This window comes from Theropithecus gelada, chromosome 5 (genome assembly GCF_003255815.1).
Source record: "Theropithecus gelada isolate Dixy chromosome 5, Tgel_1.0, whole genome shotgun sequence".
In the NCBI taxonomy this organism is placed as follows: Eukaryota; Metazoa; Chordata; class Mammalia; order Primates; family Cercopithecidae; genus Theropithecus; species Theropithecus gelada.
Window position 1 is genome coordinate 151,290,863 of NC_037672.1, and position 26,686 is coordinate 151,317,548.

General features: G+C 37.1%; 1 protein-coding gene across 1 annotated transcript in view; it reads right to left on the minus strand.

The window, feature by feature from the left end:
* Positions 1-26,686, minus strand: part of DCHS2 (dachsous cadherin-related 2) — a 265,954-nt gene that overhangs the window by 93,218 nt on the left and 146,050 nt on the right. The window contains exons 4-9 of the mRNA XM_025385992.1: positions 15,711-15,947; positions 13,342-14,358; positions 10,395-10,582; positions 8,957-9,056; positions 3,239-3,396; positions 1,281-2,124 (exon numbers count right to left, since the gene is read on the minus strand). Coding sequence (XP_025241777.1) covers positions 1,281-2,124; positions 3,239-3,396; positions 8,957-9,056; positions 10,395-10,582; positions 13,342-14,358; positions 15,711-15,947 — 2,544 coding nt within the window. The remainder of the gene's footprint in view (positions 1-1,280; positions 2,125-3,238; positions 3,397-8,956; positions 9,057-10,394; positions 10,583-13,341; positions 14,359-15,710; positions 15,948-26,686) is intronic.

Below are 26,686 nucleotides of genomic sequence, written 5' to 3' on the forward strand. Positions count from 1 at the left end.
ACACATTAGAAAAAGGCTAATCTCTTCAACAAATGGTGTGGGGAAACTGGATATCCACATGTAAAAGAATGAAGTTGTATCTTTATTTTACACCATAAAAAAATACAAAATAAAATGGATTAAAGACTTCAGTGTAATACCTGAAACTATAAAGGTCCTAGAAGGAAACACAGAGGGGAAAGTTTTGTGACTTGAGTGTTGGCAATTATTTCACAGGCAGACAACAAAAACACAGACTACAAATCAAAAATAAACAAGGGGGACTACATACAATTAAGAAGCTTCTGCACACGAAAGAAAAAGGCAACCTACAGAATGGAAGAAAGTATTTGTAAACCAACTATCTGATTAGGGGTTAATATCCAGAATATATATTTAAAAACTCCTACAACTAAACATAAAAAAACCAAATAAACTAATTTTAAAATGAACAAATGACTTGAATAGAAACATCTCCAAAAAAGACATACAACAGCTAATAGGTATATGAAAAAATGCTCAATGTCACGAATTATTTGAGAAATGCAAGTCAAAACCACAATGAGCTATCACTCATACCTGTTAGGATAGCTATCATTGAAAAAAAAAAAAAGACAACAAGTATTGGAGAGGGAGTAGAGAACTTGGAACCGTTGTACGCTGTTGGTGAGAATTCAAAATGTTACAGCCACTATGGAAAATAGCATGGATGTTCCTCCAAAAATAAAAATAGTACTACCATATGGCCCAGCAACTCCACTTTTGGATATTTATACAAAAGAATTGAAATCAGGATCTTGAAGAGAGAGTAGCACGCCCATGTTTACTGCAGCACCATCCACAATAGCTAAGATGTGGAAACAACCTAAAAATGTTAATCGGAAGATGAATGGATAAAGAAAATGTGGTATGTGCATACAATTGAAGACAATTCAGCCTTAAAAAAGACATTCTGCAAGACGTGACAGTATGGATAAATCTTGAGGACATTCCGCTAGGTAAAATAAGCTGGTCACAAAAAGACAAAACTCCATTATTAAATTTACATGAAGTATCTAAAATAGTCTAATTTATGGAATCAAAGAGTGCTGGTTGTCAGAGGTTGGATGGAAGGGAAAATGGGAGATACTAAAGTTTCAGTTAAGCAAGGTGAATAATCTCTAGATATACGCTGTGCAACATTCAACCCATAGTCAACAACAATGTATTGTACACTTAAAACTTTGTCAGGAGGGTGGGTCTCATGTTTTCTTACCACAATAAAATAAAATATTTTTAAAAGTGACATACAGGCACTGTACCTGATGACTCATCTAGCATAAACGCCATATTTTCATTTCCTGAGAGGATGCTGTATGTTACTTTTCCATTCCTTCCTTCATCTGGATCGTGAGCAATTATATGGTGCACCAAGGAGCCCACTGTGACATCCTCTTTGACATGGGCAATGGGGAAAGACATAAAAGTGGGGTTGTGGTCATTTACATCCAAAATCACTATTTGTGCTGTCAGTGATCTCAGACGCCGGTCTGTCACATTCACAGCCTGATCAGACGCTGTTACTGTCAGGATGACAGTTGGAATGCTCTCTCTGTCAAGAGGGGACACAGTGACTAGTGTGCCAAATGAGGGGTGGATGAGAAATGGATTCATGCCAGGGTTGTGGGATTCAATGTAGTATTGTATTCTACTGTTCAAAAAACTGCCATCACCATCTTTGGCATTGAAGACATACACCAGGGTTCCTATGGGAACATTCTCCTCTATGCTGATCACAATGAACTCATCCTGGAAAGATGGGGAATGGTCATTCTGATCTTCCACATCAATACTAAGGAAGACTGTGCTACTCAGGGCAAGATTTTTGCTATGGTCTGTAGTAATTACTCTGAAAAGATAATGAGATGTCGTCTCATAATCAAGTTCCTTAGAAAGAAACAAGTCTCCGGTTGAGCTGTCTATTTCAAAGTGTCCATTCTTATCATCTGCAACAATACTAAAATGTAACTTTCCATTATAATGTTGTTGAAGGTGATCAGGTGACTTTATCAAGCTCATTATTTTTGCAGGCTTCAAATTTTCTGGTATAACTAAATGTCTAACATTCTGAGACATGATTGCTCTCCCTTTGGATAGCGGGATCACCTGAAATACGAATAAAAGAGATATTAATTTGGGGTATTTTTAAAACAGTTTGGTCAACACATGTAATAATATTATTTTGAAAGCAGTTTCCTTCCATGTATGTGATCATATGTTAATGAGTGAGAAAAATGTCGGTTTTATATTATGTAATTCCAGTATGTCTCAGAAGATTAAAAACTGCTAATATTTAGGAGATAAGAGCTACAGAATTTTCTATTTCCCAGTTTGCTGTATTGTGTGAAATGACAGTTTGGTAAAGCCATGCTATAGTTAAGCTGAACTGTAGCCTTGTGGATTCTTCAATGGGAATGCAGGATAGCTAGTTCTCTAAATTATTTTAAATACTACAGATCAATCTAGCCATAATGACAACATCTGTGTACCTTTAAGTATCATATGTCTTTGTTTGTCTAAAACAAGAAACTGGAGGTACGACCATGTATATTTTTCTCTTAACCCACATAGCCTTAAGCAGTAAAGAATATAATTTGGAAACAGAGTTCTTGTGGATATATATCCTTGGTTATTGTATATACCTGTATTAATATTTCTGATTATCACATGCATGCCCAAAGAAACTAACTATATGCACAGTCATCTTCTTTTTGAGTGGTTGGTGTAATTTTTTTCCTATTATGGAGACTTCCCACAACTTGTTTGCCCATTATGATTCAAGTAAAGCCTTAAAATATGAATCTGAAGTTACTTTTCCCAATTTAAAAAAATTACAAAAAACTATGTAATTTATTATATGGCCATTTGTTTATATACAAGTTTCTCCTGCAAATTTACCAGGTCCTTGATATTAGGAATAAGTACAAGAAAAGATACCTTTTGTCCATTATAAACAAAGCAACATAAATGCCAAGTGATGATTATCTTGTCAAGAACTGTACAAAGCTAAGTTGCAAAATAATTTGGGTCTAAATCATTTCTCTAGTGATAGCAAAAAGCTAAGAATGCTATGTGCAATGCCATCTTAAAACAGTATTCATGTCACATACATACATATTCACATACATACATATTACATGTATCTTCACTCTATAAACTTGTAATAAAAGTCAAATGAAATATGTAGATGTCCCTCCATATTTTATGGTGACGACATTACCTGAATATTAAGAACTGCCTGTCCTTGAAGAGGAGGCACTCCCTGGTCAGTGGCAATGACAGTCATTCTGTAAGAAGGTCTATAATCATATGAAAGTACTGTGGTTGTTCTTATTTCACCACTGTTGGCATCAATCTTAAAGTGCTCAGAACTATCTTCTATACACACATAAGAAAATTAAGAAATGAATGTTAATTGACAATGCAGAAAACAGAGAATCAATTAATCCAATATATTGATCATTTGAAAGATTTATTTGCTTTAAATTCTATGAGTGTATGAACACAAAAATGACACTAAAAATAGACAAAAAAACATCAGTTTTTAAAAAGTTTTATTATGGAAAATGTCAAGCATATAAAAAAGTGAATAAAATGGTATAATAAACTTTCATGAGTCCGTCACCTAGCTTCAACAATGATCAACTCATGGCCAATCTTATTTCATATACTCCCCATGTATTTACTTCTCTTCTCCCATTTTTTTGAAGTAAGTTCCAGAAATCATAGTATTTCTTCTGTATATATTTCAAAATGCATCTCTAAAAAATAAGAAATACTTTTAACACAATCACAGTACCATATTATACCTTAAAAATTAATAATGATTCACTAACATCACCAAATATCTGGTAAGTTTTCAAATTTTCAATCATCCCATAAATACTCCTTATTTTTCTTATTTGTTTACATTAAAATCAAAATAAAGTCCATATGTTGCATATTTCTTTAATCTATGGATTCCTGCCACCCATCTCTTTATCTGTTCTTGTAATTCATTCGTTGAATAAACTGGACCTTGTATCCTGACATTCTCCATGATCTAGATTTGCTGTTGCATCTCCAACATGTAGCATAATATATTCCTCTATTCTCTGTGTTTTCCTTAAATTGGGAGGTAGATCTAGGGAACTGACAAGATTCAGGTCAGGTTTGATTATATTTTTTTTTCTTTGCAAGACTACTTCACAAATAGTGTTTTTCCCTTCAGAGGCATAGGTCTAGCTGCCTTAAAAATAAATAAATAAAAATAAAAACAAAACAACGATGAGGTCTCTCTCTGTCACCCAGGCTAGAGCACAATTGTGCCATGATAGCTCACTGCAGCCTGGAGTTCATGGTTGCAAGTGATACTCACATCTTGGCCTCCCAAACAGCTGGGACTATGGGCATGGGCCAAAAGCTCGTTGTTTTTGATGTTGGCCCCCAACTGATGCACAGCCTAGATCCATTAATTATTCTTTAAGTATTGTGAAGTATAATACAAGTTGACATCCCAAATCCAAAAATATGAGATCCAAAATATTCCAAAATTCAAAACTTTTTGAATACTGACGTAACGCTCACTACAAGTGGAAAGCTCTACACCTGATTCATCAGATGGGTTGCAGTCAAAACACAGTCAAAACTTTGTTTCATGCACAGTTATAAAAAGTGTTGAATGAAATTACCTTCAGGCTATGCATATAGATGTCTGTAAAAAATGAATTTCACGTTTAGACTTGGGTCTCATCCCCAAGATATCTCATTATATATATGCAAATATTCCAATAAAAAAAAACCCACCAAAAAAAAATCCAAAACCTGAAACACTTCTGGTCCCAAGCATTTTAGACAAAGGATACTCAATACATACTGCATTCTGCTTTATCATCCCTTTTTCATATACTAGCTGGAATATCTCAATAAATAGAAACTTTCAGAGAAAGAGTTCATTATAAGAAACACAGGATAAATGCTTGATAACTTAAATTTTATTTAACAGTTTTTGAAATACTGAGTTGGCTCACTAACATCCACCAATGTTCCAATTATGATAAGTAACATTTTGTCTTGCTTTTGTTTTGGAAATCATTAAGCATAATTTAAACATATTAGTGGTGTTTCAATATATTGCCATTATTATCCTTATTGATGCTCATATTGTCCCGTCGCTGAACATTGGGATCTGCTTAAAGTTGGTTCCTGGATCTCTTTCCATGATCCTAACAGTGTTTAGTAGCCTCCTTGTAACTGGTATGACAAAATGGTGCAGACTCATCTTGTAGATTTCCTGATTGTGACCTGACATCACCATTTCTCCAAGGACTCCTGGTTCCTTTTGGTGGAAAATGGTTTTGGGAGAACATATTTGGGATATTAGGGGTGGAGTGCTCATTGTTTCTGGGTTTGTCATCATTTCTAGGCCTTTTCAGTGGACAGAGAATACACAGGCACACATCTACACATTCATATTGATGCTTATAATTCAAATTGGTATCACAGGGTTTTGAGTTAAATAACAGATTTAAAATCTGAATATTTCAAACCTCAGAAAAATCCTGATTAGAAGCTCCCCTCCATTCTTTAGTTCAACAGTTGCTGATTCATTACTATGGACCAAATACTTTACCAGTTATTAAGGATATAAGGGCAAATAAAAAAGAAGCCCTGTCTTCAAGAAACTCATAGCATGCGAGCAGGCAATTATGTAACATTTATTAGTTGTGATTTCTATGCTTTAACCCATTGATTTTATTCTCATAGAAATACTATAGAATACATTCATGAATATGATACATACCTTTATTCCCCTTATACCGATTTTCATCTCATTATTTTACCATATATTTTGTAGTCACTTCTATTTTACTATCAGATAAAAAATAAAGATAGGAATAATGTAATGTATATCTTCATATTTTTGTATTGATGTGCCTCAAGTATCATTTTCGAAGCTAATTTAAAAAAAAATTTCGAACATTCACAAATACATGAACATCAAAGTATCACTTCTTAAATTGATTAATTTTCAATATTTCTTCACATTTTTCCAAGAAATGGAAAAGGAGTGGATCTGTATACAGCTCCAAATCTCATTCCCCTCCTCTTTAGAAAGTCACTTTTATAACTAAAGTTGAGGTTTATCTTTCCAGTCCATACATCCATAAATAACATATACCATGGCTTTGCTTGCTTTTAAATACTGGTATTATAGCAGGATTATAGCCTTGTGTGTATCTTCCCTCTTCACCTTCATTGTCTTTCACAGGCACACTATGTTGTCTTCTCCACCCCAAAATAAAACAGGAAAAAAAGATATAAAGATCTTATTGACCTAACTGACCTCATAGCCAGAGGAAGATTGTTGAATGCATGACTGCAAAGCCAGTTTTTCTTCCTCACAAGGACCAGATTAAAATAAGCTAAGACAATTAAAAGAGAAATTTGAGAAGTAACAAAAGGGAAGACAAAAAAAGAGGGGGAGGATGGGGGAGAGTCTCTGGAGGGGACAGCAGGAACACAGAGGAAAGGGCTGTCTCCAAATGTGGATCTGCTGCAGGCTCACTACGTCTGTGTAATCCACCATTCAAGTGTCCTGAAAACTTGGGAAGACATTTATAGCTAAATAAATGTGGATGGTTTATATAGGCATAGAAACACGAGAGAAGAATTTGGCTGCCTGACCACGGAAGTATTGAGAAGAACTGCATATGTAAATTTACCAATGAAAGGCAATGCCACGAACTCAAAGCTGCTGTTTGCGTCAAATTCTTTTTATCTTCTGTAAAATTTTTGCCTTCCTTGCTTAACTTTGGATTTAATATTTATCCACACTGCCATGTATGAAACTCTACTGTATTCATTTTCATTGCTGTAGAGTATTCTGTGAATATACCATATTACGCAAACAACTGAAACAATGCTTCAATGAATATCCTGTTACAATCTCACTCTGCACATATAAAGTTCCTCTAGAGTAACAGAACTAGAACTGCAAGGGTATAGCATAAGCACATCTCCAATCTTATCAGATATTGCTTCATTGCTCTTCAAAGCCATCATATCAAGGAGTCTGGGCATGCTTTAAAAATCTTTTTAATTATTCAGGCTTCTTTTCTTTGAGTTGTCTGTTAATATTCTTTGTCCAGTTTTATTATTTATTTGTCTTTTTCTTACTGGTTTGCAGGAGTTCTTAATAAATTCTGAATACTAATTTTGTATTGGTTACTGGGCTGTAATTATCTTTTCCCAATTTGTGACTTGACTAATCAAATTGTAAACAATGGCATATTTTGTAGTGTTTTCAATTTTCATGTAGTTTTATGTATCTACTTCTTTGTGAACTTTTGCTTTTCTTCTTATTTAAACCATCTTCTTTATTCCCAATGCCATATGTATAAACACTCTCATATTTTCTTTTGTAAGAGTTAAAGATTTCTACATTTAATAAGACTCATCTTTGATATGCTGAGAGTAGATATATTTTTCCCTGTAGGTGACCAGGCACATCAGCGTCACATATTGGTAGTCCATCTTTTCCCCATTTATTTTCTACTCCCTCATATGTCAAGTTTCCATATGTGTAAAGTGTCACCCCTACTCTTTTCAACTGGTCTATTTATTAATGAGTGAATCAATACAATAGTGTCTTAATTATGAAATTTTATAAATTAAGACTGGGTAGGGCCAGCTTCCCACTTGTTCTTTGGACATTGTCTTAGTTATTCCTTGTCTTTTGCTCTTCCACATGACTTTTAGAGTCAGCTTGTCAAATTCTATCAAAGCCTCATTGAAATTTTGATTGAAATCATACTGAATTAATAATTATATTTTTGTTAAGAATTGTCATCTTTAGGATATTGAGTCTTCCCAAGCAAGAACATGATACAGCTTTTCATTTCATTCTTTTATGTCCTTCATTAATATTTTTTACTTTTCTGTATGAAAGTTTTGTACAAGTTATACTGGAATTTTTTCTACGCCCCTAATAAAGAGAGATCCTATTTGTATTGTTTTGAAGTTTGTATAGTTTGAGAGGCCTTCCTTAAGAAAAATAAATTTTCCACTTTCCCCTCTCCCTGGGGAGGCTATGCAAGTAAAACACCCTAAAACTAAGCTTCATTAGCTTCACAGTAGATATGCCCCTACACCCTTTCATTTTCTTTGTAAATTCACCATAGTGAATGAGATCTTTGGAAACTCCTAAGTTTTAAAAATACCAGTGAGTTTCACATGTTGACATTGTTCCCACAAAATTGGCTATTTTATTAATTCCAAAGGGTTGCCAATAGCATCTCTTGGGTTTTCAATGAAGACAATCAAATTATCTGTGGGTAAGGACAATGTTGTCTCTTCTTTCCTATGTCCTATGTTTGTATCAAACATGACAAAGCACCAAATGTCTTTTAAAGTGCTATAAAACACAATGCCAACTAAAGTAAATAACTTGAAAAGATCTGAGGCCTGCACATTCCAACATAATAGTAAGCCCACTTCAATAAAATTTCCCCATACACACACATATATGTATACATGTGACATTTTCTAGGCATGATTTACTCCGATCTTACAAGTATTTAGTCTTCATAAAGATTCATGGATGCTTGGAACTCTTAATCATACTTAATACCAATTCTTATCCCTTAACACTTTCCTATCAACAAAAGTAAATTTGTACTTCACATTATTGCAAATTATTCACTAAAGATGAATGGTTTCTATTAGGAATGTAAAAAGCTACTCTGATTTTTTATTAAACTTATAAATTATTTTTCAAAAACTGAAAGTAGCTCTTGACAATAGCAAATGTATTTTGTTTGTAACTTGGTGTGTTTTCAAAATTAACTACAGCATTCTAAGTAATCAAAATAGAACCTGTTTTCCCAGAAGGGGATAGTTGATAAATGAAAGCAGAAATCCTAAAAGTTCTTAATCCTGTATGAACAGTAATTTTTACCTGAAGATACTGAGTATATAACTTCTGCATTATTTCCTTCATCAGGATCCTTTGCAAACACAGTTGTGACCAACATTTTTACTGGTTGACCTTCCAGAACCTGCCATTAAAACAAACAGCTTACAAATGAGTTAACAAAAGTTTAAAAAGAAATATCAGTGGACCTTTAAATGAATGAATACATTATACATTTTAACATTTTAAACTATCTTAAATCCACATATAATTCAAATGCATACCATGTAAAAATTATATGGGTGTAAGTCCATGAAAAGAATCCTCCTTACAAATTAAATCTTTTATTCAATTATAATGAATTATCTGAGGCATCTGAACTAATTCTGACCAAAAGAAAAAGAAATTGGACTTACTAAACAATCTTAGATTTTTGGTGTATTTTAAGATTTCTAGCATATTCTCATTCATCATCTCTTAGGACATTTTTTGAAAGGTAGTTGCTACGGCTTAAAATATGCTTAAAATAAGTATGAACCTTTAATTCAGAAAACAAAACTCATACAGGACATATCAGTTATCAGGAGCTCTCCTGGAATATTGAAATGTGCATGTGAAGTTCAACTACATGTTTAGAGTCCAACTGCCCAGTTAAGCCACAGGACATTTTAATAATATTATTATAAAGCGTAATGATAATACAATAATATTTTGCTTTGTTAGAATTTTTCTTTAAAGCTGAACTCAGAAGATCGGTTTAAAGTTGTGAGTTCCTCAATACTTTCATTGAGTTGTTCAATATGTGTATTTGAGCACAATTTGAATGTCTAATTCAATTGTTCTAGAACAGTAGCTTCTAAACTTTTCATTATTATAACCCATCTACTAAAAAAATTATTAGTAGGTCCAAACATATTTATTAATTATGTGAATGAACTGAGATTCTAATTTATTATGTATATTATAAAACATACAAAAAGACAGAAATGAAAAAGATGAGATAATATAAATATAATTGCAAGTTTGTCCATGTGATCAAAAGGATCATCTTTTACTATCTCTGGATGTCCACCTACCCACTTTAGAGCTACACGTTGTTCCCCTACCCTTAAGTAATTATCTGAGAGACATGTATCAATTGCCCTTAAGAAGCTCTGCACAAAGAGATGCATGCAAACTACTGGAAAAACAAGCCACGTCTGAGCATTATCCTGAAGCACCATTCAGTTTGTATACAAAGGGCTGAACTACACTTATTAATAGAAAGCAACTAGAGGTACAATGCCAAAGAGCACATAGATTCATTTACCTTCTTAAAAGTTTTTTTTTTTTTTTAATGTGCACAATATCTAGGTCTTCTAGAAAAAAGTACGCTCTGCCACACCAAGACTGATGTGATACATTCACATGTTTTACCACAAGATGGTGCTCAAAACAAATGACTTAAGATATTACAACTTCATCGCAAGGTTACTTCACAAACCTTCACGTGTAACTCCTTTCCAGGCAGACACTGGGGGAAGAAGGGCCTGTTATCATTGATGTCAGTAACTGAGACGTAAACCGCCACGGTGGCATTTCGTGGTGGGGAGCCGCGGTCTGTCACTAGCACAGTCATCTGATGGTGCCCCCGGTGCTCACGATCCAGTGCCACCCAATTGATCAACTCTCCTGCGGGGCACAGAGCAGAACAAGACACAGGCACTGTGTACCAGGCGCACCGCGGCCAGAACAATTTCCAGAAGGAAAACCAAACGCAAAGCTTTGAGCGAACACGCGACTTCTAAGACCATCTACATAGTAGTTGGACTCTATGGTACTGTTGAAAAAATTTTCTCAAGTTGCTCCTGAAAATGTCACTTTATATTTGTTATGCTTTGTATTTCAAATTATCATCCATCAATCATTTGAACTAATAAAAAATGAATTCATAAAAACGATAAAACTCTGTGGGAACTTAGTAATGATTGAGAAGATTTAAAACTGCTGCTTATCCCTCCTTATGCTGCTATACAGGATGATGGAAAGCACGTTAGCTCTGATGCAAGTTCTGGATTTGGGCCCCAGTTTCCCCACCTCAGATATGGAATGGCCCCTCCGAGCCTGGGACTACTGTCAGGAAGAAATGTAATCACACATTTAAAAATATTGTGCAAGCTATACATGATTACACAAATGGCAGCTGTTATCACTACTTTAACACATCTTTCTGAAAATTGAATCATATTCCTTAGGCAATGGTTTGTGTTTTATGTACACAGGTATTTGTTTTTTATCTCACAAAATAGACATGTAGCAATGGACACTGACTTCCTAAAAACTCTTAATGCTTTAGAAGCTTTATTTCAAATATTTCTGCCTAGAGCTACACTACCTTTGGTAACTTTCCTCACGTGTCAGTCATGCAAACCCAGGCATAACATTTAACTACCTCTCCCTATTGCCAGGGACCGTGGGAAGACAAGCACTTGGTCCAATAGCCTGTCTCCTGTTAGAGAGCTCTGCCAAGAATTGGTTTCCTCATCATTTATGAAAAAAAAAAAAATGTACCTGTGAGAACGTGAGCATAAAGCAGCTACCGACAAACATTTCTATGGCTAAAAACTTTTTTCGTCTTAATACAAATAAAATAGCATTGCATAAAAAGAAAGTGGAAACAAGAAACAAAAATGACAATTCTCATTTAGGTAAGTTGCTGAATTGGTAAGCAGTGTTTATGATAACTGTTTACTGTTAATATATAAACTATATTTATAGTGTTTACTCTGAGGTTTTAATATAGATCATATACACAATTGCATTTTTTAAATTCCAAACTGTAATTCTCCTCTGAAGACCTTAACTTCTGAATGGCAAACAGATTTTTATTCATAAAGCAAATCTGATGGATAAGCAGCAGCCTTGGAGATCGGGGATGTAAAAGACTGCAGCTCCTTCTGCAGCGGGGGATGGGCGACACCAGGGTATGGTTCCACAGGAGCTCAACTCCTGGTCACTTGGAAGACTGCCCAGAGAACTGGATGAAAAGGGGGTGTGTCTCCTAGGCTCTGAAGGTCACCCTCCACCCTGCCTTGCACCCTGCTGTCCTTGGGAGGAGGAACAGTTTACAAGCACATATTCTTCCAAGCCCCTTCATACTCTTTAGCTCTTTCCCCCTCAAAGCATGGCACAGGGCATGTCAGGAATTGTCTCCTGTATTCATGGTAAGGAAACAGCTCTGAGCTTAAGCTACTTGCTTAAAGCCATGCAATGAAATGAGGAATGGACACCTGGTCTTATAGGGGAGGGAAGATCAAAGGGGAATCAACTGTAGTTTGCTTATTTTTAAAGAAAAAAACAAGTGAAATAGAAGACCTTGAAAACTAGCCATATGGAAGTAAAGTGCAAGCAGGGTCAATCCTGTATACCTGAATGGTTTTGCCCTGTGAGAAGGAGTCCCAGCTTAGGGAGTGAATGAGAGTGGAAAGGCAGCTTGCAACCTTCTTGGCAAGTCATGTGCCCTGTGAAAACCTCCATCTGCTGAGAAAGGTCACCTTCTCCTAATTCACAGAACAGAGGCTTGAGAACAAAGGCTTGAAGTTCATCAGAACTGAATGTAAAGTCTGTCCCACTAAAGGCATGGCACCATCTGCCCAGGTTATGACACAGATGGTGTCTGCTGGACCCACACAAAGAGGGGGCTTCCTCTCATCTTACCAGCTGCATGACTTTGGGGGTACTACTTGAGCTATCCGAGTCTCAGTTTCCTGGCTACGCATTTGCAGTATAAATATATTTCATTGTAAGGATTAAATAAACTCCCTGTAAACTTACACAACATAAATTTTAAAATATAGTGACTTTTAATCTTTAATTTCTTAATTCAGACTTCAAATATTTCATAGTGATTATTCCCCTTTTTCCTCTGGTTCCCCTGTCAGAATGAGAATAAAGATATACATTCTGAGAGTGATTTTGAAATCTTAACCAATGAATTCATTTCTAGCTTTACATTGATGATATTTATATTTCACAAAATACATCTTGACATTTTTTAAATGTCTACAAATGGAAAAGGATGGTTGCTGAAAAAATTAGTCTTTACACAAGGATATATTCAATCCAGTTCTGACTATACCTCTAGTTCAGAAAAAAAAAAAAAACATATATTGGCAAGATGTGGATGTGATGCAAGGAAAGTATGAATTACTGTGGGAGAAACTCTGTTCAATTTTTACTCCATTTTTAAGATCTCACAATACAGTAATCGAATACTGTATTTATTAAAAACCGTATTTCAATTGCATGTATGCACTAATGCTACACCTAACGATTTGAGTTTTCTCAATCTTGACTTTATTTAATTTTTTATTTGTATTTTTACTTAAAGACCAGTGTGATAGTACTCAATCCTCATTTTAAAGGAATAGGTGGAAACTATGAAGTGCTACCTGTATTAGGATTCATCTTGAAGAATCTTCCATCAGACAAAAGGAAATATAATAGCTGTCCATTCCTTCCATAGTCCATGTCAATAGCTGTAATTTTGCCTATTACACCTTGGGGAACAGGGCTCTCTTCGACTTTCAGAAACAACACATCATGCAAGAAGGTGGGGGAATTGTCATTCTCATCCCGGACATGAACAGTGACTGTAGTGCTCACATTTTGCAACAATCCGTCCTCGGGGATCCAAGCAAACACTCTAAAATTATATGTTTGGGTGGATTCATAGTCAAGCTGTCGCCGCAAATAAATCCAGCCCGTGTAAGGGCGGATTCCAAACACAGCAGAGTCTACGCTGGGTTCCAGCGAGTACCTAAGCGGCGAGGCTGCACGCTGGGGGCCAAGTGGGTTCGCCTGTGTTTGCAGTATTTGTGTCGTGGGTGAGAGAGACTCACTGACTTCCACTTGATAGACCAAATGTTCGAAAGTCCAGGATGGGCTGTGTTCGCGTTTCTCGATAACGACTGTCAGCACCAGCAGGGCTGCCCGAGGAGGCACGCCTTGGTCTTCGGCCCTGAGAATCAGCGTGAGCTCCCGGTGCTCGCCCGCGCCCAGGCTGCGGTTGAGGAACAGCACCCCCAGGGCTCTATCAATGGCAAAGACGCCCGGCTGCGGGCTGGCGATCGAGTACCGGAGGAGTCCGTTCCGCCCACTGTCTCTGTCTTCCGCACGTGCGAGGTACAAGGCTGTGCCAGGCGGCGTGGTCTGCGATATTCTAATCTCATCCGAGGTGCTGAGGAAAGCTGGGTGGTTGTCATTGACATCCAGGACAGTTATATTGACCTCTGTGCTGCTGCAGGCTGGGGCGCTGCCGAGCTGCGCCTGCACGGTGAGCACAACCACGGGCTGCGTCTCGTGATCCAGGGGCTTCCGGGTGCGAATAGTGCCCAGCCACGGGTGAATGGAGAACTTTCCGCCGAGATCACCAGAAGAAATCCTGTAAAAGATGGGTTCTGAGGAGTCTGAAAAAGAGAGAGGGGGCAACCACTGTATGTCAAAAGGGTGGACCCACTGGAAACTTAGAAATTGAAATATTAATACAGTCATCCACTGCCTAATGACACTCCAATGATGGACCTCATATATTAAGATTCTGACACCGCATTTTATTGTACATTTTCTATGTTCACATACATAAATCTTTACTTTTGGGGTACAAATGCCTACAGTATTAAGTGCAGTAATATGCTGTGCAGGTTCGTAACCTGGGAGCAATCGATTATAACATTTAGCCTAGGTGTCTGGTAGGCGACACCATCTAGGTTTGTGTGAGTACATTCTGTGATATCTGCACACTGACAAAATTTTCTAATGAGGCATTTCTCAAAACATTTCCCATCGTTAAGGACGCGTGATTGTATATTCTCCATCTACGGAGACTACTGTGCAATGTCTTACTTTTCCTCTGCTGAAAAGTGGACACGTCGTTTTAAGAATTTTTTGGTGTACGAAAAGAATGCCCAAAGGGCAAAGAGCAAGGCACAGGTTTCGTATCTTCCTTCATCCTTCTTACATTAGTTAAAGGGTAAGATATTCAGAAAATATTTTGGATACCTTTTTTAATATGTTTGAGGAAGTCAAGTTAAATTTATGTTGATGTTTCTCTGTTATATCTACCTATGAAGGGCAAATACTCTCCATAGAGACTGTATAGTATTTCAACTTAGGTATGTTTTATGTTTACATTTGCTATCAGTTTGAATGATTTAAAAAATCTTGCTAGTCCAAATAGTACTTGAGCAAATAGCCGTGTGTGACTTTTTCACACTTGTAGAGGAACCTCTGCAGGATAAATTCCTAGAAATGAATTACCTCTCCAAAGAGCTTGTCCTCCTCCTGGTCCCCTCTTGTTCCTTCCTAAGTTGAAATACTATACAACTGTCTTTTAGGGAGACAGAATGATGTCCAGTTATCTGGAAAGTTGCTCAGTATATACTAAGTGGGGAAAGAAGCTCTATAACAACAAATACAGAGGATGCATTTTTGTCAAAAACTTGTAAATGGTGTGTGAGTGTGTATGTGTGTGTGTTTTGGTGAGTGGGTTATAGGAGACATATACTTTGTATATTATAATTTGTATTGTTTTAAACATTCTTTTAAAAATGTCTATTATTTTTGTGATCAGAAAAAAAAAATTGTGGGATGGATAGAAACAATGTTGGAAGAACAAAGAACAAGCCACAGGTTGTGTTATCTCCCTTGTTTTGACTTGCATGGAAAGAAGAAAAAGATTATTCAAGATTGTACTGCCTAGGAAAAAACAAGAAATGTTCCAATAATGGACTTCCATGCAGCATAAGAAATAAGTACTTACTCAGGGGCTCTCTTGCTTTCACTGTTCCAATGGGACTATCTTCAGGCACATCTTCATAAACTAAGAAAGTGTACTTAGGCCTTTCAAATTCAGCAGGTGCCAGAGTTGTCTGGAAAATGTGTATGGTGACTTCAGCATTAATGACAGCTGTGAGCCCACCACCGTCTTGAGCAGAAACCATCAACGAAAGTGTGGTAGATTCCAAATGACTAAGAGGTGATGTTAAGTAAATAATTCCTGGGTAGGGAAAAGAAAACATTGGTAAACAGATAACATGCGATAAACACCGATGAGCAATAGGAACACCTGGTCTGTTAAGTGTATTGTGATGTTTTATTTATGTGTTAACTTAACTGGGCCACAGGATGTCCAGACATTTGATCAAACACTATTTTGAGTGTGTGTGAGGGTGTTTTTGGATGAGATTAACATTTAAATCTGTAGACTGAATAAAGCAGATCATCCTCCCTAACGTGGGTGGACCTCGCCCAATCCATTGAAGGCCTGAATAGAACAAAAAAGCTGATGAAGAGAGAATGACTCCTGCTCTCAAGCTGGGGCATTGGCTCTTCTCCAGCCTTCAGACTCAGAAGCATTGGCTCTTCCTAGGTCTCAAGGCTGCTGGTCTTCAGTCTCAAACTATACGATTGGCTCTCCTGGTTCTCAGGTCTTTGGACCGAGACTGAAGCGACACTGACAGCTCTCCTGGATCAGCTTGATGGATCTGCTCACCCTGCAGATCTTGGGACTTGCCAGCCTTCATAATCACACGAGCCAACTCCTTGTGATCAATCTTCTTATACATACACACACACACACACACACACACAGAGAACACATACACATACAGAACACATTGGTTCTGTTCTCTGGAGATGAACTGATACATGTATTTGCCAACCAAAGAACTTGAGCATATTTGCAAAACAATGCCCAAATTATATTAGGTAAGAAATATTTTCCTAGAGCTAAAACATTAGACATTTTAGAAGTATATAAAGGCACTAGAAAAATGTAAATTGTGTTGTCGTTTTTAGGCCTTACCATATCACCAGCCCAAGATGACAGAAGAACAGATTATATCCCATAGTCCAGTGTATTCTAATGCAGGCTAGCATAGGGTTGCAGGGTGATTACAACCTGCTCAAGTGTCAGAATCCCAAGTCTACAGGATGAAACTAAAATTTTATCTTATGAGGTGTTTGACATTTACCCTGAACTAGACTGTGTAGGGTAGCTCTCTTTTTCGACTGACTCCACTCCATCTTTGTTGGTGAGAAGAAATAACACAATAGCGGTGTACAACAAAACTTCAGCAAATGTAAAGACAATGGGGACAAGAGTGGCAACTTAAGCTTCTGTATGTAGAGTATGTGAGAGAAGGTATTTATGGCTAAGTTGGGAAGAAATTTGGTAATACTGACAAATTGAATTATTTAATATTATTAATACTACCACTTAGTGTACTAGTTTAAAAATCTGAAAACAGATCTAATGCAATCAACTTACGAAATGAACCTGTTAGTTTTATTTAATGAGACAAATGTATGCAAACTTATTAAAAGAATTTGCAAACAAATGGCTGGCCTTTATGGAATTCATCATGTACAACTGGCCATAACAATTAGTGAAATGAATGAATACTGCAGTCTTTGCCAGTTTAGGAGAAGTTGGCAAAAACATCAGGGATATCAGTTTCTGGGCAATAAAAGGTGACATCCATTTGATTTCTTCCTTTTTTGTATAAAAATCTGCCCTCTTGCAACTTCAATTTCTTGTTTCTATTTCTATTAGGAATTTAATAAAATATTCTTATTTACTGAAATCAAATATCTTGCTTGGCCTGCTCTAAACATCCTCATTTTCCTTTTTTCTCCAGCCTTATTGAGGTATAGTTGACCAATAAAATTACATATGTTTAAGGGGTACAATTTTGACAATTTGTGATATATATGTATACATACATACATATATAACCATTTTCTTTAATTATTCCTTACCTAATATGATTTTAAGTCATTTCTCTCACAGTTCTTTCTCCTAAACATGGTCCAAGTTGATCATCTCAATTTTGACACCCAAAGTGAACAAACTTTGCTTCCAGATACAATTTTACTGTTACAAAGCAGAGTATAAACACTCTTTATTAGAATACTATAAAATACTAATGTAACCAACTATTACTACACCAGCTTTTAGTAGCCATATTCACATTTGGTTTCAGACTGATTTGATGGTCCATCAAAGCACTCAGTACTTATCACAAAAATTTCCAAGTCAGATCTTTCCCATCTGTTACTGGTGCAGTTTTTAAAAAAATATTGCTTTAGTATTAAAGTCTCTGATTGATTGAAAAATAAAACTTGAGTATACGCAAATGTGTACAGAAGAAAAGAAAAAGTCTCTCTACCGCAAGCATCCCCACTCGCCAGGTATATATTCTTCCAGAGCTACTGCTAAATTCCAATTTCAGAGACGTTTTAAAAGATTTTATGTTGACCCCTGATAATTATGACAATGAAAAATTTAATGTCTGCCTCAACACAACCTGGTCTTCCTGCATGCTGACTGATTCCTTCTGAACTATTTTTATATTTGTGTTAGACTAGTCGTCTTGAAATTCAAATCTAGGCACATCGATGATTCCCCAAGTTTTCAGGGTAAACCTCAAATGCCTTATCTTAACATACCAAGCCATTCACAATGGCCCCTCTCCCTCTCTGTAACCCCATCTCATAGCTCTCTGTGTCATAGCTCTCTGTACAGTAACTTTTGCTCTAGGCAAAGTGAACAATTTGTAATTTCCAGAAAAGACCTTGCTGTCTTCCACCTGGATTGCTGCATCCTCTTGCCAGAACAACTTCTTCATCTTCTTTTACGTAACAATTTCTAGTCGTATTTTATTTTATTATTATTATTATTACTGAGATGAAGTCTCACTGTGTCGCCCAGGTTAGAGTACAGTGGCATGATCTCGGCTCACTGCGACCTCTGCCTCCTGGGTTCAAGTGATTCTCCTGCCTCAGCCTCCTCAGTAGCTGGGATTACAGGCGCACACCACCATGCCTGGCTAATTTTTGTATTTTTAGTAGAGACAGGGTTTCACCATGTTGGCCAGCCTGGTCTCAAACTCCTGACCTCGTGATTTGCCCGCCTCGGCCTCCCAAAGGATTATAGGTGTGAGCCGCTGCGCTTGGCCTCTAGTCATATTTTAAAACACAGCTCAAGTTTCATCTGGTACAGCTGGCCTTCTTTTTCTCTCCACTTAGCTGTAGCTACCACTGTTCTATGACCCCACAGCAGCCTGGGTACATGTGCCTATTATGAACTTAACATGTCTTACTTAATTACCAGTTTTTAATATTTTATATCAGTCCCTCATTTACTCATTAGTTTACTCAATGATTTATAAATAAAATTAAAAGACATTTTGAAAATATATAAATGACAATTTACTATACATAAAGAGAAGAGAGTTCTGTAAACAAAATGGAAAATAACTGAAAGTTAGATTAGGAGTGGGTAAGGAGAGGTAGTTTAGATAAGAAACAATAAAATGTTAATAAATACAGTACTGCTCAAAATCACTAATAATAATGAAAATGCAAAACTAAAACCACTACCTCATTTTTACCTCTCTGTTTTCCTAAAATATTTAAGTGATAATTTCCAGAGTTAATAACAGGTTGTTATTTATGTACATTCTCCAAAAGACATTTTGGTGATATTTATCAAAATTCTAATTGTTCACATTCAATAACATGGAAATGTACCATATATTTGTGTAAGTACACAGAAATAAATCAAGAGGATGTCATTTGGAACACTGAAAATGACCTCAATATGCATCAAGAAAAGAATGGATGGTTCACTCTATTGTGGTATATCAATACAATAGAATACTATGTAGCATCAAAATAAATACACATGTTTTCATCTAGAAAGATTTTACATGCTCCATTTTATGTGACAAACAAGTTGCAAAAGTGAGTCTATGTTATCAATCCATTGTGCTTAAAAAAATAATGTCAGTACTGCACGTATTAGCCAGGATTCTCCAGAGAAACCAACCAATGGGATCTCTCTCTGTGTAGATACAGATATCTATAGGTCTTATATCTCTCATATCTACATATAGAGATAGACAGATAGACATTAATAGATAGATATAAAGTGAGATTTATTTTAAGGAATTGGCTGAGATTATGAAGTCGGAGAAGTCCCATGTTCACCCGTCTGCAAGCTGGAGACCTAGAAAAGCTGATGGTATAGTTTGAAAGCCTGAGAGCAAGCTAGTCAGTGGTGTAGATTCTAGTCAGGGTCTGGTGACCTTAGAGCCAGAAGCACTGAGGGCAAGAGACTGATGTCTCAGCTCAAGCTGCTAGGCAGAGAGCAAATTCACCCTTCCTCCACCTTTTTGTTCTTTTTTCAGGCCCTCAATGAATTAGATGATGCTCACCCATTCTAAGGAGGGCCACCTGCTTTACACAGTTCACCAATTCAAATGAAAACCCACTCACAGAGACACCCAGAAACAGTGTTTAATCAGCTATCTGGGCATCTCGTGGACTATTCAAGTCAACACATAAAAGTAATAATCACATGAACAAACTTTTTTTTGAGATGGAATCTCACTCTGTTGCCCAGTCTGGAGTGCAGTGGTGTGCTCTCGGCTCACTGCAACTTCTGCCTCCCGGATTCAAGCGATTCTCCTGCCTCAGCCTCCTGAGTAGCTAGGACTACAGGTGCCCACCACCACGCCTAGCTAATTTTTGTAGTTTTAGTAAAGCGGGGTTGCACCACATTGGACAGGCTGGTCTCGAACTCCTGACCTTGTGATCTGCCCATCTCGGCCTCCCAAAGTGCTGGGATTACAGGTGTGAGCCACCGCGCCCAGCCAAACATTTTTAAAATCATGGAATATCTCTATTTAATGTAAAAGAAAAATTCATGAAAACCTGCTGAGAACATTTGATTACAGAACACTATGTGAAGTATGAGTACAAACACTAATACAAATACAATGTGTGTACACACAGAACTATGCACACTGAAAAATATGAACGGATAGGAACTGTCAAGGAAAGTCATCTTTGTGTGGTGAGATTATGAGAAGCTCACTTTTCACTTCTTACATTCCTATAGTTTAAAAATTTTTAATAATTATATGTTACCTTTGTAAATGAAAAAAATATATTTTAAAGATATTCAGAAAAAGAAGATATATTTGGTTATTTATTTAACTTTTTTAGAACTATGAAGGAAACTTGTAAACTATGGCGTAAACTAAGATTGAACATTAAAATGTGGGCCTCTAGAAATAAATGCAGAGCACATTTCCTTAAAAACAGGATTCTTATTCTACAAAAAGTTTCGAGAATGAATATCATAGAAATTTCAGAACCATGAAATAAAGATATTTAAGGAAGTAGTTTCCATTAAATCAATCCCTGAGGTTACAATAAACAAACTCTGGAGAAGCTGTCTCTGTAAAGCTGAACATGAAAAATAATGTTTCAAATACTCAAATTACTAAGGTGTGTCCCAGTAACATATGGCAAATTGTGAAGTCTAATAAAATTAATATCTATACTATATTCACTCTGCTACTGAAAAGTATTATCTCTGGTAGAGCTATTTGGTGTCTAATTATCCCCCCTCCAAATCCCCAAACTGGCATTTTTAACTGAGACAGTTTAATAATAGTTTTTGAGGGTTCCCGATGATTTGACAATGGGGAGCAAGAAGCAACATATCACTTATTTTATCCTTGATACCACCTAGAATGTTAGTCCATGAAGCAAAATTAACTTTATTATCTTAACATTTTACTGATGAATGTCCATTTTATTTGCCATAATATGAGTTATCAAATAAATTTGAAGGAAAGGAAAAGGGAAGAAAAAGGGAGACATGACATCAGTTATAGAGAGTTATACAAATGTAACCTTTTCAAGAATCTTTACCCTTAAAGAACGTATACAAGCCAATCAGTAACTAAGTGTAATGTCAATAAACACAAATAAGAGCTGTCAGTTATAGGTGAGCAGGAGATAACAAAATTTAAAGTTGTATGTAAACAATGAAACATTACACAAATGTTAGCTATTATGAAGAGGGCTTAGCTTAGAACCTTGCATATGGTAGCCACTCAAAGAAATGAATTTATGTAGGGGGAGAATCGCGAACCTTACTTCTCAAAGGGAAGGGCCTTGTTAATAATTTAAAAAAAGTTTTCCCCGGGGCGTCGTGGCTCACGCCTGTAATTCCAGCACTTTGGGAGGTGGAAGTGGGTGGATCACGAGGTCAGGACATTAAGACCATCCTGGCTAAAAAACACAGTGAAACTCCGTCTCTACTAAAAACACAAAAAAAATTAGCCGGGTATGGTGGCGGGTGCCTGTAGTCCTAGCTACTCGGGAGGCTGAAGCAGGAGAATGGCATGAACCCAGGAGGCAGAGCTTGCAGTGAGCCAAGACCATGCCACTGCGCTCCAGCCTGGGCGACAGACCGAGACTCCATCTCAAAAAAAAAAAAAAAAAAGTTTTCAATTATTTCAGAACACTGCCCTATAAGCACCTCACCATACAAGGTAAATCTCTGAAATCTCAGTTTTCCACTAGGTTTTAAAAAGAAAATGCCTGTTATCATATTCCTCCATTTTTCATTTCACAGAAGTCTTAGAAGTAGAGACCATCACTCTATATACTGTATATGTATCTTAATGCATACATTCATATATATACATACATACACACATATCTAGCTATATATAATATGCTGATCTATCAAAAATTCCTGTGTAATAATGGGATTATAAATATTGTGTGAATAAAAAACCTGTCCATCAATTGCTAGTCTCTAAGTAATTTTTCAACAACATCAGAAACTCCACTGTTTTCTCTGCATATCCACAGGCTAATCACTTAAACCTACCATGTTTTTATCTTAATTCCCCTGGTAATATCAGACAGAATTAGTTCCTGTCTGAAAGTGCTCAATCCTTGGGTTAATTATTTCCAGACGCCCAAAAGTTTAGTCTTTTTTATTTTAATTTTTTTATTAAATGAAAGCATTATACTCAACTAAATATAACCATCAAAAGAAATCAACACAATTGGTAAATTCACTTGTCTTTGAACTTGAAGGGCTTTAGAGATACTGTGGGCTTTATTCCAGACCACTGCAATAAAGCCAATACTGCAAAAAAAGTGAGACACAGAAATTTTTTGATTTTCCATTGCATAAAAAAGTTATGTTTATACTATGTTGCAGCCTATTCAGTGTGCAATAACAGTAAGTCTAAAGAAAACAGCATATATATCTTAATTTAAAAATACTTTATTGCTAAAAAAAAGTGCTAATGGTCATTTGAGATTTTAGTGAGTGGTGATCTTTTTGCTGGTGGAGGGGCTTGCCTCAATGTAGATGGGTACTGACTTTTCAGTGTGGTGGTTACTGAAGGTGGCGGTGGCTGTGGCAATTTCTTAAAATAAGACAACAATGAAGGTTGCCACATTGACTCTTCCTTTCACAAAATATTTGTTTCTGTAGCATGCAATGCTGTTTGCTAATAGTTTACGCACATTGGAACTTCATTAAAATTGGAGCCAATCCTCTTAGTTCCTGCTGCTGATTTATCAACTAAGTATATGGAATATTCTAAATCTTTTGTTGTCATTTCAACAATGTTCACAACATCTTCACCAGGAGTAGATTCCATCTCAAGAAACCATTTTCTTTGCTCATCCAAAAAAGCAATTCCTCATCAGTTTAAGTGTTATCATGAGATTGCAGGAATTCTGTCACATCTTCGGGCTCCACTTCTAATTCTATGCCTCTTGCTATTTTTACCACGTCACTGAAGTGGTGATTCCCTCAAAGTCATCCGTGAGGGTTGGAATCAACTTCTTTCAAACTCCTATGTTAACCTACTTCCATGAATCATAAATGTTCTCAATGGCGTCTAGAATGGTACATCCTTTCCAGAAAGTTTTCAATGTATTTTACCCAAATATATCAGAGGACTCAATATCTATGGCAGCTATAGCCTTAAGAAATGTATTTCTTAAATAAAATACTTGAAAGTCAAAATTAGTCCTTGATGGGGATGCACGGATTGCAGAATGAATCTTGTGTTAGAAGGCATTAAGAAAAAACCTCCTTATACATCTTCATCAGAGCTCTTAAGTAGCCATGTGCATTGTCAGTGAGCAGTAATGATTTGAAAGAATTTTTTTGTAAATAATAGGTCTCAACAGTGGGTTTAAAATATTCTGTAAACCAGGCTGTAGACAGATGATATCTGTAAACAGATAACATCTGTTTGTCATCCAGGCTCTGTTGTTCCTTTTATAAAGCATAGTCGGAGTAGACACAGTATATTTCTTTTTTTTTTTTTTTTGAGACGGAGTCTCGCTCTGTCGCCCAGGCTGGAGTGCAGTGGCTGGATCTCAGCTCACTGCAAGCTCCGCCTCCCGGGTTTACTCCATTCTCCTGCCTCAGCCTCCCGAGTAGCTGGGACTACAGGTGCCTGCCACCTCGCCCAGCTAGTTTTTTGTATTTTTTTAGTAGAGACGGGGTTTCACCATGTTAGCCAGGATGGTCTCGATCCCCTGACCTCGTGATCCGCCCGTCTCGGCCTCCCAAAGTGCTGGGATTACAGGCTTGAGCCACCGTGCCCGGCTGACACAGTATATTTCTTAAGAGTCCTAGGACTTTCAGAATGATAAATTAGCATTGTTTCACTTAAAGTCACCAGCTGCATTACCCCCTAACAAAAGAGTCAGCCTGCCCCTTTAAGCTTTGAAGCCAGGCATTGACTTCTCCTCTTTAGCTATGAAAGTCCTAGAGAGTATCTTATTTCATATAAGGCTGCTTCATCTACACTGAAAATCTATTGTTTAGTGTAATCACCTTCACCAATAATCTTAGCTAGATTTTCTAGATACCTTGCTGCAGCTTCTCCATCAGCACTTGCTGTTTCACCTTACACTTTTAGGTAATGGAGATGGCGTCTTTCCTTAAACCTCATAAACCAACCTCTGCTAGCTTCAAATTTTTTTCTGCAGCTTCTTCATCTCTTTCAGCCCTCCTATGTTTAAAAAGAGTTAGGACCTTGCTCTGGACCAGGCTTTGGCTTAAGGGAATGTTGCGACTGGTTTGATCTATCCAGACCACTCAAACTTTCTGACTCAGCAATGAGTCTCTTTTGCTTTCTTATCATTTGTGTGTTCACTGGAGTAGTACTTTTAATTCCCTTCGAGAACTTTTCCTTTACAATCACAATCTGGATAACTGTGCAAGAGGACTAGCTTTTGGCTTATCTGCATCTTTGACATGCCTTCGTCACTATGCTTAATCATATCTAGCTTTTGATTTAAAGAGAGAGAGAGGCCACTCTTCCTTTCACTCGGACACTTAGAGGCCATTACAGGGTTACTAACTGCCAAATTCCAACATTGCTGTGTCTCGGGAATTAGGGCAGCCTGGGGAGAGAAAGACAGGAAACAGCCAATGGGTGGAGCAATCAGAGTACACACAACATTTATCAGTTATGTTCGCAGTCTTTCATGGGCATGGTTTGTGGCATCCGCAAACAATTACAATAGTAATATCAAAGATCACTGATCACAGATCATCATACAGGTATAATAATAATGAAAACGTTTGAAATATTGTGAGAATTATCAAAATGTGACACAGAGACACAAAGTGTCCCCATAACGCTAATAAATTTGCTTGAGGAGAGTTGCCACAAACCTTTAATTTGTAAAAAGCACACCATCTGTGAAGCACAGTGAAGTGGGGTATGCCTGTATAAATAAGCTGGACCTACATCTGAGCGTGGCTGCTAGGTCATTTATCAGCAAATATGCATATCCATACATTCAATCACTTCCTTCATTTTGTGAATTATATTCAATATATTCGTTTTGGTCAGGGTCTAATCAGGAAAACTGAAACCATCCTAAGAATTTTAGTGGCTATTTAATTAAAGAAACTGATTACACAAGTATGGGAAAGTCAAAAGAATAAGAAGGGGATGATGAACAGTAACTCCAAGAAACTGCGACCTTCTCAGGGTTGCAGAAACAGAAGGAAAAAGGCAGTATTGCTACCTCTATCAAAAAGAGGAGGAGAGCGAGCCATGGTATGTCTTGGAGTCCTGAGGTGGCACCGCAGGGCTGGCATCCACAGCTCCGAGGCATCTCCGTGCAGCTGAGACTCAGGTGTCTCAGAGGGTTAGTGCAGAGCTATGTTCAAACCTTTAGGGGCAGGGCCCAGGAAGTACTCTGGTCACCATGGTGTGGCTGCTGTAACCCGACGAGGCCTGGTGAGGGCAGTGCTCACTGTCCAAAAGGCCTTGTGTGGCTGATACATTTGATGGTGGCATTTCTGAGGAAAATGGTGCAGTTGGTGCCAAAGGACTTGGGAGGAATACTAAACACAGAAGAAAGCATGAAAAAGCCCCTTCTCTCCTCCTCGTGATGTCCACTTTCCTGCCAGTACCTCCCACTGGTGGAATAGGTCTGCAAGGCAGCTGTAACAGTGGCTTGGGGCATCAGTCCCCCATCTGGCTGTGCCTTCGCCCAAGATGTCTAGGTCCCAGCTCTGTAGGGCCTCCTCACTAATGCTAAGTTTTGATGATGCCACATTTTCAGTTTAGTTTCCCCAGCCTAGGGGTGACAGTTGCTTCCATCATATGTCAACCTCAGTGTTTCCTTTTTGCCTTTTCTGTCTTCCATTATCCCAGTAACCAACTGTCTATAGTAAATTATTTCCATTACTATAAATGTTATTGTTTCTGTTTTCCTGACTAGATGCTGATTGGTACCGATCTCACTTTTTCTACGGGCCTGTCTTGAGTTACTAGTTAGATGAAATAATCACTATGGCTTGAAGGGCTAAGATGTTTGACCAATGTCACCTTGTTCACATGTCAAGGTTTTCCAAGTAAATAAACAAGTGCATGC